At 37.4% G+C, this 16,865-nt stretch overlaps 1 protein-coding gene across 1 annotated transcript in view; it reads left to right on the top strand.

Annotated features, from left to right (window-relative positions):
- WDR64 (WD repeat domain 64) overlaps positions 1 to 16,865 on the top strand; it is a 61,599-nt gene that overhangs the window by 26,422 nt on the left and 18,312 nt on the right. The window contains exons 11-15 of the mRNA XM_042827353.1: positions 6,327 to 6,450; positions 9,231 to 9,379; positions 10,993 to 11,116; positions 12,474 to 12,643; positions 15,610 to 15,786. Of these exons, the coding sequence (XP_042683287.1) occupies positions 6,327 to 6,450; positions 9,231 to 9,379; positions 10,993 to 11,116; positions 12,474 to 12,643; positions 15,610 to 15,786 (744 nt within the window). The remainder of the gene's footprint in view (positions 1 to 6,326; positions 6,451 to 9,230; positions 9,380 to 10,992; positions 11,117 to 12,473; positions 12,644 to 15,609; positions 15,787 to 16,865) is intronic.

Raw genomic sequence — 16,865 nt, forward strand, 5'->3', positions numbered from 1 at the left:
AGAGGGTTGTTCTTGTGGTTTTTCCCTTAGAGTGATTAGTGGAAATGAGAAAATTAAGGATAGTGGTATAGCAGTGGTACTGAAATGCTGTGTAGCCGTGAAAACCATTGTGTCTCACTTAGTGTGGAGTGGGAATTTGGAACTAGAACAGTAGAGGTCGAAATATTTTGTCTTGCCTGCTGAATTATTGATGAAAGCCACCCTAATTTAACTAAAACTACTCCTGTGGTTGAATTAGACTGCTTAAGTGAGTCAGGTGAGCAAGATTTGGCACTACATGCTTGAACGCGTAAAAACAATCTCAGTGCATGTGTTGATCAATGGGGCGAGGATAAGGAGTACCTTCCTACTATAACACTCTGTGCTATCCCTTATAAACAACACAAAACTTTTATTTTCAAATCAATGGAATTTTCTTTGCCCTTTTTCTCTTTAAAAGTAATTTCATTTTTAATAGCTAATACTTAAAGTAATGTACGTACTTACGCGTGGTGGGAAAGTACTGCAATTGACTCTGTTATAAACATACCTTCCTCTTGTTGTTATTCTGACAGAATCCAGGACGGATGTCTTAGTTTCAGATGGGATGGAGTTGTTTTCTTCACAGTGTCTGATATGATGCTACGTTTTGGTTCTAGGAGAAAAAACAATGTTGATAACATACTGATGTTTATAGTTGCTGCTCAGCAGTTCTGGACAGAACCAAGGCCATTCTCAGCAAAGGGCCCATGGAGCTGGGATGGAACAGAATTAGGACAGCTGACTTAAACTGGCTAAAGGGATATTCCATAAATATGACATCATGCAGAAGGAGTTCTGTAGGGAGTGGGAGTTCTCTCCCCTGCTACTCGGGGCTGGCTGGGCATTGGTTGGGGATGGTGAGCAATTAATTGTGCATCATTTGTTATATACATACATGTGTGTGTGTCCTAATTCTTCTCCTTTTCCTTTTCTCTATATTAGTTAGTGGTTTTGTCTCAACCCATACAAGCTCTACTTTGTGGGACTTTTTTTTCAATTCTTTCCCATATCTGACAGGGAAGGGGATGGAATGAGTGAACGGAGGTGTACAAAGTTGTTCAACACTACTTAGCTGCCACAATGAACATCGGTGTGTTATGAAAATTGTTTTTTCTCCTAGAACAAAAACATAGCATCATACTAGATACTCTGAAGAAAACAGTTCCATCCCAGCTGAAACTAAGACAGAAGATAAAAAGAGCAAGACATGTTATTGGTTTGTATCTCTTGTGATTTTGCAAATTTACAGGAATCTTAATACTAGCAGCCTCTAGCTTTTCCTCTCCAGGTCTGCTGAATGGCAAACTTGCTGTGTAATATCTCACAGGAGAGTCATAAATGTTTTCTGCCTGTCTAGAACCAAGCATGTAATTTTATCAAAGCCTGTGTAGATTACCATCTATGTTTCTCTAGCCTATTTTGAAATCAAATAACATTGCTTTAAGGATGTATTTATAATATGGTCATCCATCTTCCTTAAAAATTACAACAGCTGAGCTGGAATTACACTGTTTATGTCAAACCATTGCTAATCGGGACTGTTACTAAAATGTACATCAACAATATTAAATTTAATCCAGAAAATTAGAAAAAGGCATTTGAGAAATCTCCTCCAGATACCCTGCACAGAAATTATTTGGCTACATCTCTTTCAGATACATTTTCATATACTGCTTTGAAAGTCAAAGTTAATCCTGTCCTTTCTGGTGTGATTTTATGATAATAATTTATTTTATTTACTCCTCCCAGATATCATATTCTTCTCATTTTGCACAAACGTCAAATATTCTTTAAGGTTCTTTTTTTTTTTTTTTTTTTTTTCATCAACTTAACCAACTTCCTGGTACTTGCAATGCAAATTACTTTTTCTCTTGAATAGTCTGCAAGTAAGAACTGCAAAATTAGCATAGAGATGAGCAGGCTCAGGGAGCCTCTTATCAAAGAAGAGCAAGGCTTTTTTAATTGATGCCCAGTGACAGACGGTGGGCAAAAACTGAAACACAGGAAAAATGATCTATGCATCAGAAAGCATTTTTTTACTCTGAGGGTAGCTGAGGACTGGCGTAGGTTGCCCAGAGAGGTTGCCATTGGAGACCTTAAAAAGCATCTGGATGTGGTCCAGTGCAGCCTGATCTGGGTAGCCCTGCTTGAGCCTGGTAGAGCAGATGGATCCAGGAGGTCCCTGCCAAGCTCAGCCAAGCCATGATTCTGTGAAGAAGAAGGATTTAGAACTAATTTTAAATATGCTTTTTTGGCTTAAACCTATATTTTTCTCTCTAGCACCTAAATTTATGACATATACATGCGTGCTTGCAACCAGCGTGCAGTTGGACTGTTTGAGGAAAATTTGTTCTAGTTATGGTGGTATTCCAAAATGCTGTTTCTCAGTTTATGAGAATGCATGAATTGCCTTCATAATTGAGTTGCCTTCATATATTCTAGGCATATGTGAAGGAAATGATCCAGTAGGTTTTCTGTTTCTGGGCAAATGTCTGATTATTAAAGCATTAAATAATCTGTATTTGCTCAGAAGAAAAAAAAATCAAGAGCCATATTCAGCCTGTGTTAATTTCTTTAGATTTTCTAACCAAAAACTGAGATCTAAGGATTAAGCTACATTAAGAATGAACTTGCAGACCTGCAGTTTTCTAGTTCCTTTGTTTTTTGATTGGTAAAGGAAGAAATATTGGATCTTAAAATGCAAATGAGGTGTTTACATGAAGAATATTTCAATACTACATCTAAGGTGAGAGCTGTGTCATTATTCTAAGGTGAGCTGAACATTAGCAGGAAGAACATGATTGTTGTTTTGAGCTCACCCAACCCAGGTGTTCAGGGCCACATGTCTGTGCTTGAACCTCAGACTTCTTGCTTCTGACCCACACACTATCTAAATATCCACTTAAACTGTTTTCTGGAAGAGTTAAGGGTCATTTCATATTTGTGTGAGGGGTCAGGCAGTTCTACTGTCAGCATACTGAGCAGACAGTACAGACAGATATACAGGTCTTTTACAAAATCTGTCACTGTATAGGACCTAGTAAATAGCCTGCAGACCCACTAATTTGCAAACAGATTCACTGTTGCTTATTACCCGGTTTAATTTTTTTCAGTATTTCTCAATGACTGAGAAAGTAGCCTTATGTATTGCCAGGTTTGTGGTACTACTTAAGGAAGTGATTTGAAATGTATATTATTTTGAACTTCAGCAAATTACTGTCTCAGTAAGTCACTAGGTATAGAATCAGCTGCTGCATCATGTTGTGTTAATATGCTTAGAACTAAATCCTCCTTGTCTTTGCCTCAAAAGTAATCCCACTGACATCAATTTGTTTTTAAGTCTTCTAATAACTACGGGGAGTTGTAGTACTTTATAGGATCACCTTCAGAGATCACAGGATGCAAAACTGAACTCCACGGGTAACTTACTCTATTAAATAACATGGCAAGCAGAGCTGCAGTTTGACCTCTGCTTCATGCCTGGTGATTTTTCTTTGGGGGTTTGGACTTTGGATATGAGTTTGTAACTTTTTCACTTGCAGCATGGAACCTTCAATGACACACTTAAGTAGGTAAGCTGTGTAGCAAATGAAATCCCTTAAGAAGAATCTCTGCACCATTTCGGACTACAACATCTATATGCAAAAGGAATGTCCATGGGTCAATGCTAATTCTGCTAATATACTAGAACTGAGCCAACAAGTATTCTTCATTTAAGTCAGCACTGCAGGCAGTATCACTGTTAATGTAGCTTAAGTTTTCCTGTACGGTGGAAACAGTGTGAAGAAGGAAAACAATAATTTTCAACAGCAATTGAAGATCCTTCTTTCTGCACTCTGCCTCCACTCTGATTTTGTTTTCTCAAAAATAGTCTGTGTGTGATTTCACAAGACACAGTCAAAAAGCATTTTGCCATAAAGAGTATGTCTTCAAAGGGCTTCAGTGTTTCCCAGTGCTTACCAGGATTCGGAAGTTCTTTATTAAATAGAACAGTTTTTTAAAATGATCCTCAGAAAGTTCCCCCAGTGGCCTCCTAGTTTCAAATTCAGCACAGTTTTTGTTTCTTGTCTTTCCTCATGAATTCATGCCAGTTATATGTGCTGATGCAGATAAGCAGCAGTGACATTGTATCACACTGCCATGCTGGTGATGCCTTGTGTTAAAGTTACTTCTATGAAACAGTGGTTTATGTTTTCTCCCCATCTCCTGCCCCCAAAAAGAAGAAAGGTTGAGTGGAAGGAAGAGATTTATTAATGACCAGGTTTTTGCTTGTGTTCACTTGTGCTGTAAAATCATTTTCTCTGTGATTTACTGCTGTGATAAAATGTCAAACTTATGTTTTGTCTGACCAATTTTGCTTGAAAAAAAACACGATACTATTAAAATTGTGTATCTTCAGTTTTATTCCAATTTTTAATAGAATATTAATTTAATAGGTATTTACAGGAAGGTCTCTGTTCAAGGCCTTATTCTTTTCACCTGACTTGAGTATCTCCATTGATACTTACTTCTGATTAATATTGTGTTCTTAGAGCTGTTTTTACACCTAATTGTGATTGGGCCAGAAATCAGCTTGGAGATTTACCTTCAATATTGCACTAACTTTTTCAACTTCCATCACCAATTCTTCTTTGTATTTTTGCTTCTCCACTTTTTTTTCTAGGTGAACAAACAGCTTCATAGTTTTCTCTATTTAACCAAGTTTTCTTCAAACACTCTCACTGGCTATTCCTTCAAAAGGCTCTTTTTGTATGATTCAGCAATTGCATGCCTGAGTAAATTTCTCAAATAGTCAGAAATCTATTAGAGAAATATCACAGAATGGCCTGGGTTGAAAAGGACCTCAAAGATCATCTAGTTTCAATCCCCTGCCATGGGCAGGGTCGCCAACCACCAGACCAGGCTGCCCACAGCCACATCCAGCCTGGCCTTGAATGCCTCCAGGGATGGGGCATCCACAGCCTCTCTGGGAAGAAATATGATGAACATGGTTCTGAATCAGTACAATTTCCTGTACTTTTCTGTTTTCCTGAAAATAAACAGGGCATTCAAATTTCCTTTTTACTCAAAATCCTGAAACACTTCTATATGAATTTTCCTCTAGTGTCAGAAGTGATCAGTTCAAACTGGTGTATCTATTTCTTTTCTCTCCTTTTTCAAAATTTTTCTGGATCCTCTGTAAATTTCTTTAAAATCAGGTTTTGGATGGAAATTCCAATGATCTCTAAATCTGTGTATCTTTTCCCTTCTTGATACTGCATAATCCTGAATAACTTGTGTCCATTACTCTTGCTTTTAATACTTTATACTCATTTTTATTTTGCAAACAGCGAACAGTCTTCTACTTTATTTTTTTCATGATACTTTTTCTATGCTGAGATTGTATTTTAAGTGGAAAGATTTATACTTCAGTACTTTATTGCATACAGAGTAAGAAATGTAAGTTCAGTTGTAGAACGTATCTCTTCTGAAGTAATCATTAAAGTATTCCTAACAATTGCACTGAAGTTTTCAAAGCATTTACAAACACAAGTGAAGTGTTCTTAATTATCGAAAACATGTTTAAGGACTGAGAATACTGCCTATGGATTATAATGGGCACAAACGATGTAAATAGAATAAATAGAATTCTAAATGAAGGAAGAAATGGAATATAATGAGGAAAACTGAAAAAGTCAAAACTCTTGTTATGTTTCAGAGTACAACTTTCTGGGTGTGTTTTGGAGAAACATTTACTTTCTCTGTTTAAATGTATAAGGTGATTATTTTATTTTATTTTTGTTCCTGAATAGAAATACTTAAGCTTGTACATAAGCAAACAGACAGACATAAGACTGCAGAAATCCCTAATATTAAAAAAAAAAAATCTAGTCCCAAATTTGCAAGGAAAATAGTTCTCAGAGTGGAATTTTGCTTTCAAATATCCTTCTAATAAAGAGGGATTAAAATTAGAGATTTGAGTTTTCTGAATTGTCAGAAATGGATTTGACTGTTACTGTTTTCATTTTGAGTTTGACAGATGTCACGTTCATGTTTGTTTCTCAGAGTTCTATGTTCTATGTTGGTGTTGATGGCTCTTAGCTCATCTCAGGTCAACATTGCAAATCTTAGCCTTTCTATGCCTTTTATTCTCATTGAAATCATGATGAAAAATGCCTTAGGTATTTGTCTTGCTTATTTTCAGATGTAACACACTTAACAATGTGACTTTCATTGGATGCTATATCATTTTTCTCATACAAATGAAAAATAGTATCATTACTGGATTTTCAACTGTACTAACTTCCCTGCCCCCATCTCTCTAGGTTTTTATAGTTTGGGATCTACAGACCCTTTCAATGCTGCAGATCTTCCAAGATCAAGGGTGTCCGAGAGCGATTGAGACCCTTGCCATGGTATTTGACAATGCTTGTGGCACACTTATCACAGGTATGTTACTGTAACTAATGTGTGAGAGCTTCCCCCCCTGTGTATAGATCACTTGAAAAGTAATGTCTCCTATCCATTAGCGTGGAAACTACAACAGCAACAAACAGTAAAATGACACTTTTGATAGAGCAAATTCTCAGCTACAAAACACAATTTTTTCAATGTAATGACCAGCATTAGCTGAGCATTTTTGTCAGTGATGAACAAGAAAGAGACTGCATGCCCACTCTCATAAAAATCTGCACTAGCACAGGTGACCCTCTGTTTCATAGCTGCTAGGACAGCATCATTACTAGGAAAATGTTTCCCATGCAGTCCATCTTTTATCAACCCATATAGAAGAAATCAGTAGGTGCCAAATCTGAACTATAAAGTGGGTTTGGAAGGACAGTCCAGCCAAGATTGCAATTAAGGTCTCTGGTCTTCAAACTGGTGTGCAGCCTGGTGTTGCTATGTTTCAAGAGAAAGGCTGCCTTCTCTGGTCAGACTCAGGAAATGTGAGCCTTCAGCTTAATAACTGTTCCAGTATAGCGATCTGATTTGACAGCTTCTCTGGATTTGTGGAAATCTAGATGGATCACTCATTTCCTATCCTAAAAGTCAGTGCACATCCCTTTGCCCAGCTGGGGCTGCATCTTGGACTTTTTCTTCAAGGGGGAATTCACATTGCTACTCCATGGTCTGCTGTTTTGACTCTGGCTTGTAGTGGTGACACTACATCTCACACGTCTCATAACTGGTAATAATTCAATAAAAAACTGTCACCTTCAACCTCATTGGTTCAGTAGGTCCTGACAAACTTGCATATGGTGTTCTTTCTGTTCCTATGTGAGCATCTATGGGATGCACATGTTGCAAGCTTTGCAATATTGTAGCATTGCCACAATCATTTCCAGTGCATTGAAGTTGATGTTCAGTTCCATCCAAAGTTCCTTATTTGTAATCCAACAATTCGCATGGATGAGCTGATTGAGGCATTCTTCATCTTGTGTGTGACAGCTGTGCATGGCCATCTGGAACATGGCTTGTCTTTCATATCACTGAAACTCACCACCCACAGCCTTATTGTGCTTGCATCCACTGTTTGGTCTCCATAAATGTTGAATGAAGAAATAATGTGTATGAAATGTACAGAGAGGGGAGGGTATTTGCATGGTAAGACCACTTTGAAGGGAGTCCTGTTACATGTTTTGCTAATTTCAATATGGAAATATATGTGAAAATATGCAGCATGGGAATTAACAGCAGGAAACAGTAAATGATCAAGGCTTTTGTGAAGGCAAGGCAAACCTTTCTGAGAAAGAATAAGCTACCTGTTCTACTCTGTAGCCTTGCCCTTTGTTAAAAGCTACTCAGCTGCTGGTATTCCTGGACTCAGCTTTTCTCTGGCACCCTCCTTCCATTTGGAAATGCCAGAAGACCCACTTGATCAGGAATTAAGAATTGTGGGAACTCATCCCATGTTTCTTGGCTCTGCTTAACTTCCTAGCAAGGAGCGCAGAATCTTTGAGGGCTTAGAGATTCACGGGTGTCACTAAGTATTTTAGCCCTCTGTATCTAAGGAAGAGAACCTGGAAACCAGCAGGCCTTGTCTGACCCAAAGACATAGTCACTGAAATCCTGGATTCCTTAGCTTTGAAGCCTGACCTTGGGCTAGAGAAACCTGAGAGAAATAAGGTCATTGTTTTGTGTCTGGAAACATCTAGTTCCAGTATTTGCACCAAGAACAAGGCAAATAGCTTGTCAAATCTGAGATGAACATGAAATCTTTTGTTTTCAATGACCTGTCGGCTTCTGTTGAATATTTGTGCTAATAAGCCTGTTATAAACCTACTTACATTGAACTGGAGTCCACAAATCAGAATACTATTCAGACTAGTTTATAAATATGCTTAATAACTAAAAGATATGGGAAGAATTTTATGTTAAAATTTCACTTCGTGAGATTTTCAAAGCATAGTAACATAGTGGTTTTACATGGCTAAGTCCTCAGAAGAATGAGATAGCTTTGTCCTTATAAACACTGATTGGAGCTGTGTCTAAATATCTGTAAAAATGTTGTCCTGGACTCTGTTAATGGTGTCATTAAAAGGTTAAGTGAATATTCCCATGCTCCTGAACTAGACAAAAGGCTTGAGGCTGTATGTGGGTACATTAATTGTTATGGCTATGTACCTGATTTTACGGAGGAGATCTTCAGTTATTTGTTCCATAACATCCATGTACTATGGCTCACCTTCATGCTTCATTTCAGTACTGCCACAGCTTTCCTTCTGTGTCTTTTTCCAAACTGCAGTCCTGTGCCTGTTCTCATGCCAAGAATTAATGCAATTCTGTCCTTTGCTGCATATTTACTGCTGACTACATTATGGTGCTGTTAGACTGGAGCTATACTGGAACTGAAATAGGAGTCTGGATTGCAAGCCTGCCTTGTAAAAGCCTTCTCCTTTCCTTTGTCTTGTCTTCTCTGTCTGTCTTTCTGTCTTTGCAATCCTTCTGATCAGGGAGCACCACAAGGTGAAACTTCATTTAGACCTGCAGTGCTATAAGGTACAGGAGAGATCTTACTGCCTGTAGATAAAATTATCTTATGTCTAAGGAAGTGGCTTGAGGCAGAGAAATACTTAGCTATTGTTTAACTGAGGTTTTCTCTTTCCAAGAACAAATAGTCTCAAAAAACAGACAAGATTCCTTACGCTTTTCAGAAAAACTCAAATGAACGCTCCTTCTTGTATGAACCTTTCTGTAAAATATGCTCTCTCTTGTCTCACTACGTGCAGGTTCAACTGTCATTGATATTTATCCGCTAACGCACATGATACAAGATACAAAACAGGTCCCAAAAACACATGAGAAAAGCATAAATGTTCTGGCTTATAACAGGGCTTTTAACCAAATCCTCACTGTCTGCTCTGAGTCAATTCTGAAGGTGAGTGTAAGTTGTCCTTTAAGCTGAAAAAGTCTCAGATTTTTTTATTACAGATGAGCTATTGGGTGGTTACTTAAGCAACTGGTGTTTATTATTTAAACAGTCAGCTTTGCAACCATTTTTGTGCTCAAATTCTTCAGGGAAGTGATAGCCATGATAAATCAGCTATATTGGATTGAACAGCATTAATTTTATTAGAAAACTACTTCTCTGACTTGTACTGCAAGCACCAGACAGCAAGGTTTCAGAAGTACCAATTTTGGTTGTGCTTTTATTTCCTTTGGCCATATTTTGGTACACTTCACCTGACCGAGAATGGATAATACAGCAATAATAGTAAAAGTCTATTGTCTATTTAGTAGCTGCAAAGGACAATTTTAAATGCCACATCAAATATGTTTCCAAACAATTTATGCAAACTTAATTGCATGCTATTCTTTCATCCAGAAGGCATGTCTCATGAACATTGCTTAAAGTATAGTAAATGCTGGAGTCCCAGACAGCTCAGTGGGGTATAAAAAACATACTTCAGATGCTCTGTGGATTGGTATGAAACATGAATAACGTCACTTTGTGAAAACAGGACTATGTAAAAAGGTATAAATATACAAAAGGGTTCTTTAATTAAAATTGTCTTTCAGATATAAGGATTCTTTAAGTAAAATTGAGAGTTTTTATGGTGCACTCAGTGTGACCAAAACACAGAACCTGATTTTTTTTATCCTCCTATTATTCCTTTTTTTTCTGAATCTGTTTCTGTTTGACTAGCAGATCTGGAGCCAATTTGCTGACCTTCTGCAGATCCTTTTATTTTTCAGTTTCTTAGAACATGTTGTTCTGAGCCTTCAGGATTTCAGTCATACAGTGAAAGAGAAGTGTTGAATATAACAACCATTAACAAGAAAAATAAAGTGATGGAGATGTCTCTCATTTGTTTCTTTTTATCACTGCTAACTGCTGAAATGCTATTTTAAATATTAAATACATGTATTAATTTTACTATTTGCATTTGAACCACTAAAAGTAATCACTAAACAAATTTCAGAGAACCCATAGACAAATACAGTGAATTATTATAGGTGTAATTAACAGTGATACTGGTTGTCACAAGTGCTAAGGACCTACAGTTTTCATTAATTACTAATGAAGTTAAGTGGCAAGATCTATAGGGTGATATAGCTACTGTTATTGAGACAGATGGTAATACATACCATTTTTTTTGGCAGAAGGCTTGTTTGTGTAAATTGTCTATATTTTACTCTCAATGAGATGTTATTTCTCATTGTAAACCTCCAACTTCTTTAGGTCATGATGGCTACATTACAATTACAAGATAGTTTTTGGCATCTGTTGCTGAAGAACATCAGATCCACTTAGTGCTTAAGACATGAGTGGCTACTTCACAAATCCAGTTGAATCTGGAGAAATTGCAGTAGGATCTCAGTAAAAGAACATGACTATGTGCTATTGAGTCTGCTGAAATAAGAGAATTTTTTTCATGGGGAGTTTAAATATGCTCTTGGAAGTATTCGTCTTTATACAATTACGCTAGAAAAAAAATGTATGAGGAATTTTAGAGGATGTACTACAAATGATCAGGTTTTTTTTTTAAGGTGTGGGACCTAGAAACAGGATATCAAATATACCAGATTGAAGATGCACATGGACTGAATATTGAAGTGACCTGTGCAGCAATTGAAATAAATGGTTTCTATCTTGCTTCTGGAGCTTGTGATGGTAAACCAACTAAATAGTTCCCATATTTTTATTATGTTTATGTGAAATGGCATATAAACAATCAGAACTCTTTGTCTTGAACTGCTTTGTCTCAGTGATAGAATGAATTTTGGCTTTCAACCAAGGTGGGAGGAAGTATTCCCACAAAGAAGTAGAGGGTTCTTTTTATTTGTCCTGGTTAGGTTTTATTTGTGTGATTCATAGAAAGGTGATTTTTGAATGCTGGGGCTCTGTTACTTTGCTTACCTATGACTTTGTAGGAAAAAAAAAATGCCTGCAAAGCTCTTGATCTGAAAAGATGTCTCCTCATCTCTGGACCTAGATCTCTATAGGACTATGAGTGAATGGCTCCAAATGGAGAATGGTAGGGTTTTTTTTTGATTTTATAATGTCTCAGTTCAATTTTGTAATGAACAACAGAATGTGTGTATGTTTCCTAACTTTTTCCCATGTTGTTTACGGTGCATCAGTTGTACGGAATGTGACAGGATCGCTCAGTATATTCATATATTTGATGCTACACCAAATTCTGCTGCAACTTTAATAATTTTGTAATCTGTGAACATTGAAGAACAGTTCTTCCCAAATTCAGATGTTCAAGTATATACCTGAATTATTGAAATGTATGAGCTATATGAAGGCTGCCTCACATAAAAAGAAAATGCCCTTTTTTCCCCACACAGAATACTGAATAATGTTTAGAATTTTATACTTTGCAACATAGAATGAACTCTTTATGAATCTTAAAAGCATGACTGTAGGTGAATGCTATCAAGTCCTACAAAACTGGATTCATAAATAATAGCTGCCTGTCATGGTTTTGCCTGGTTTCCTTGACAAGGCAAGATATTATGATGTGTAATACAGATGAAAAGCCATGAAACCATGACACTGCTTCACTTAGGATAATTCTCTAGCTTCTTCTTCTCACTATCCTGTGGGACAAGTCCAACAAATGTGTTGCTCTGCTCCTTGCTGTATATCAGAGCCTGTGGTGGTCTTCCTGACTGCACACCATTCTGTTTGCTCTCTGATGACACTAATCCAGAAACAGCAATGAACTGGGCTGTGGCCTTTCAACCTGGTCTGCAGCCTAAAATGGGCATAGAAGGGATGAAATAACAGTGGGGTTAATGGTGAAGGTGATTTTTGGTGTATTTTTTCTCCCTAAGCTTGCTTTCTCAATAAACATATACACAGTTACAGCTTCTTGAAGAAGATTGACTTAGCTCTGCATCTTCAATTAGATTTTCTTGTTTCTTCTCCTTTCCCTGTCCTCATTCAAATTCCTGAGTTTCAAGCACAAGCAATGTTGAAAGTTCATTCCCTTTTGTGTATGTTTCTTATTCCTGTCTAGGAACAGTGAAAATTTGGAATTTTGGCAGTGGACAGGAAGTTAAAGCCTTGCCTTTGACCCAACATAGCAAAAATGAACACTGCCTGTTGAAGTTAGTCTATCTGAAGGCTACTGAGAGTCAACATGTTCTTCTTGTTTTGGAACAGAGTGGGAAAATGAAAATCATTCAGGTTTTTTTAACATAATTACATGTATATGTGTATATATATACCTATGAATACATTCTAATTATTATTATTTCTTTCATTAGCTACTAATTTTCAAGTAAAATAAGACTTTCTCATTAATCAGTAGATGAACTAATAGAAATTATCAAGAAGTAACTCTCTGTAAGTTATCAAGTTAGCTTTCTTTCTTTTTAAGTTCATTAGTCCATTGCTTTTTGTGTTTTCAGTATTCTGATCATTTCTTTACATGTACTCACTATAATGGAAAATGAATATTTTGTCTTTGTAACTGAGGCCTTTTGATTCAATTTACTAATAGGCTGTAACGGTTATCAAGATAATCTGTGTTTGCTGGAGGACCAGATCTTTTTTTACTTGTGTGTACACGTTACTGATTAATGTGAAGTCATTCACGGTTGTTGAATCTGATTCTTCACCTGAAAAACTGTTTCATTGCTCTTCATCTTCATAAGATAACATTTGAGGCTGAGATCTGACTATCTGATGCAAAGGGACTACAATAACCTGAATCACTGACAGAAAGTTTGCAGAGCAACACTGAGGTTTTATCATGTGCTGGAATTCTGTAACTCTCAATCCTGCTAACCATTCATTTTTAAACAAGAGAATCAAGAATTTATGTTTTGCAGCATAGGGTATTTGATACACATCATTTAGCTGGCATATATGACACAACAAAAAGTTAAATAGAAACCAGGAGTCTCACAGTGAACAAAATTGGAACAGATTGAGTCATGGCTATGTGCAGAACACCTTGGAGACATTTACTCTTCATATCTTCCATGGACAAGTGCTCCCCTCCCAGTGCATCTAATGTGTATGAGCTGGCAGTTCACAAAGGGTCAGGAGGTACCACTTTATTCCTCAGGATAATGTTTGTGCTGGGAAGCAGCTGCCTAATGCCCTGATTACATTCCTTAGTGCTGATGCAGCAAGAAGTTTGTGTAAGTTCATTCTGGCTGCTCTGGAATTTTCACAACCAGTGCTCACTTACACAGTTCTAGCTGTTATAACTATACCCTTTGTGTTTTATTTATTACTGGCTGTACCATTAACAACTGCTTTGCTTCACAAGTGGAAACTCAGTCATATCTCAGTGTTTTGCTACTGTGATGTAAGATACAGAATTGTAGAATATCTGATCACTCTGCTGTGGGTAGTGCTGCTGCTCACCAGATCGAGTTGCCCAGGGCCCTGCCTAGCCTGGCTACAACTACAGGGTTGGGGCATCCACAGCTTCTCTGGGAAACCTGTTCCAGTGCTTGACCACCCTCCAAGTGAAAAATTTCCTCTTAATATCTAGGTCACTCCTCCTTTAGTTTAAAGCCATTCCCCCTTGCCCTGTCACTAAGAGAGTATGTATGTCCCTCCTGTCTGTAAACTCCCTTCAAGTGCTGGAATAACTCAATGAGGTCTTCTCAGAGCCTTCTTTTCTCCAAGCTAAAGAAGCTCAGCTACCTTAGCCTTTCTTCATAGTAGAGATACTTCAATACTCTGATCATCCTTGTGGCCCCCCTCTGGACAAACTCCAAAGAAGGGACACAAGGATGGTATATGCATTAGCATATGCAGTAATGTCTTTTAGGTGTGAAAGAGCTAGAGTACTTTTGGAAGGCTAGTTCAACTGCACAGGAAGAGCATAGAATGTACACAAGTGAGAGAGGAAGCTGCTAAAATGAACTGATTCTTATCTGGACAATATCTTCTCTTTTCAAAGAGAAGCAGCTATTAGGCCATGCTGTTCTCAGACGTGTTTAGGCCTTTTGTCTGGGACAACAATCAAGGGTAGCCAGCACTCTTCAACTGCTAAGACAGAGATTCAGATCCCTTCCAAGTTTGGTCGTTCAGTCCACTCTTCCAGAAGGTTGCTAGGCTCACTATGCCAAGGGAAGCATAGATTTAGCCAAGCCTGTATTAGTCTCAAGGAAGGTATTTTTAGAACTTTCAGTACTTACAGATTATTTAAGTTAAAAGCTTTAAACTCCCTTGCTGGTAAGTGATATATTACTTCTGATCCTCCTATTACTAAAAAACTGTTTTATTCAGAGTTTGCTTTTGACACGAAGCTGTACCTGAAATACTGCTGCACACCAACTATTCTGCAGTGTTAGTACTTGAATTGCTGAATTATTCATGTAATGTAAACATGCCCCTTAACTGACAGATTGGTGAAGAGTTTAATCTCTTCCATGTTTATGTGATTCTAAGAGATTATGTTATTCTTGTATACAGTTGCAGAACTACTTTTTCTGTAAAAATGCCTCAGTAATAATGAGAAATGCAGGTTATTATTATGAGAGTTTAAAGAGGCTCTAAACATGATGGCAAGATAAACTTGAGTAGCGCTCCAAAACTGTTTGTTCCTTGGAAGAATCTACCATACTCTCTCACAGTTTTCACTCCTTCCCCATATTTTTGTTTTTTTGTTCTTGTCAGTTGCAATTAATATTGTAGGACTTAGTAAAATCTTAATCATTGCTCTGTTCTGGAGCTTGAGACAACGGTGAGAACATGAGAAAACCTAAGAAGCTGATTTTAGTACCATTTTAAAACAGAATTATTAAGGTTAAAAAAGAAACTGGTTACTGAAGAGAATTTGGAATAATTGGAAAAACTGTGAAGGTAATTTGCAGGAGCTCTAGGCATAGTGGGGAAGGACTGTAATTCAAAGCAATGGCTTAAGTATGGCTTGTTCTTCTCACAGAACAGAGATTACCATCAGCTTTGCTAATATGCTAGATATGAACTGAATACTATCCATGTTAATAAAATAAGAAACTTGCGTTATAGATGCTTAACTTAGTTTAAATGGGAAATTAAACTGCATCTGCCAGATAAAGTTTGAAACGGTTTTTCTAATTAGGCATAGAAAATGAGCTTGCTGACCATTTTCTTATGAGTAACAAAATATCTTCCTCCTTCTTTCATTAATTTAATTATTTTAACAGGGTAATGAAATGCAAAGATATCTAAAGGTTACATGGGTGCTTCCTGAGGCAGTGTTGTTTCTACAAAGAAATTCAGTTGAATTTCTGTCACTGAATCCAGACACTTTACAAAAACATGAATTTTTTCCTGATATACAGCTACCACCTGATACCAGTTCTCTAAGCAGTGATGCAGAGGTGAGAAACACTAAAGTTCCATTACAGAAGATTAGAAAGTGAAAGGTTTACTGTGCCCTTGAGGTTTTCATGGTTTAACAACAGGATAAGAACCAGCTAAATATTCCAAACTTTCCAGTACACTGAAGTTCTAAATAAATCATGTAAGAGAGCTATTGTTTCTGAGATAGATCTGCTTAATAACTCATTGCACTGTTGTTGCCATGGTTAAGGAGCTCTGAATACATGCTTCATACTCCTGTACAAAAAAAGAAGTTGAAGTCCTTGTATTAGGAATCTTCTAGAAATCAAATTTCTTTCAGTGCTATAGATAGCCTGACCTTTAGTAATAGTGGCACATGAAAGTCAAGCTGAGTGTTGAAGTGATATCTATTCGCATGTTTAACAAGCCCTGCAGCTGCAAGCACATCCCTGATTCCTATTTGTTCAGAGCATGTTTGCTGCATGCTCTGGTGTACAGGTACATACATCATAGAGGCATCCTGTTGTGGTGAATTCCCTAGTAAGGTGTGAAAACGTTTTCCACAGTGCTGTCCTGTGGAAAGATCTTTATGTTCATATGCTTAGAGTAGGCTCATTCATTCCTGTTTGGTTGATAAGAGGTCTCATATCTACACCACCACGTGTCTTGTTTGCCAACCTGGTCCACAACCTTCTCACTTTATTTTTGATCATCCTTTCCCTCCCCTGTTAGTCCTAAATTTAAACCTCTCTTCAGTAGGTTTGTCAGCCTGTTGGCAAATATGTTTATGCTCCAGTTTGTCAGGTGCATCTTGATTCTTCTTCAAGTCTCAAAGACAGTTCCCTAGTCATTAAAACAAATCTTTGTTGATAGAATCTGCATATCCAGTTTTTGACCCACCTCAATTCCTTCTCTGGCAAGTAAGATAAAAGAGAAAACCACCTGAACTGCTAAGCCTTTTACTGTCATACTCAGAGCTATGCAGTCAATTTTGACACAATCCACATCTTGCCTGGTGGGATCATTTGTATCCACTGGGATATGCAGGGTGTACTAAGTAGTCTGAAGGACAGGCAAGCCCCAGCAGGCTCTTCATAATATTCCAAATCCGAGCTCA

Source organism: Centrocercus urophasianus, unplaced genomic scaffold (genome assembly GCF_019232065.1).
Source record: "Centrocercus urophasianus isolate 14NV4802_14NV808 unplaced genomic scaffold, USGS_Curo_1.0 seq_10, whole genome shotgun sequence".
NCBI classification, from domain to species: Eukaryota; Metazoa; Chordata; class Aves; order Galliformes; family Phasianidae; genus Centrocercus; species Centrocercus urophasianus.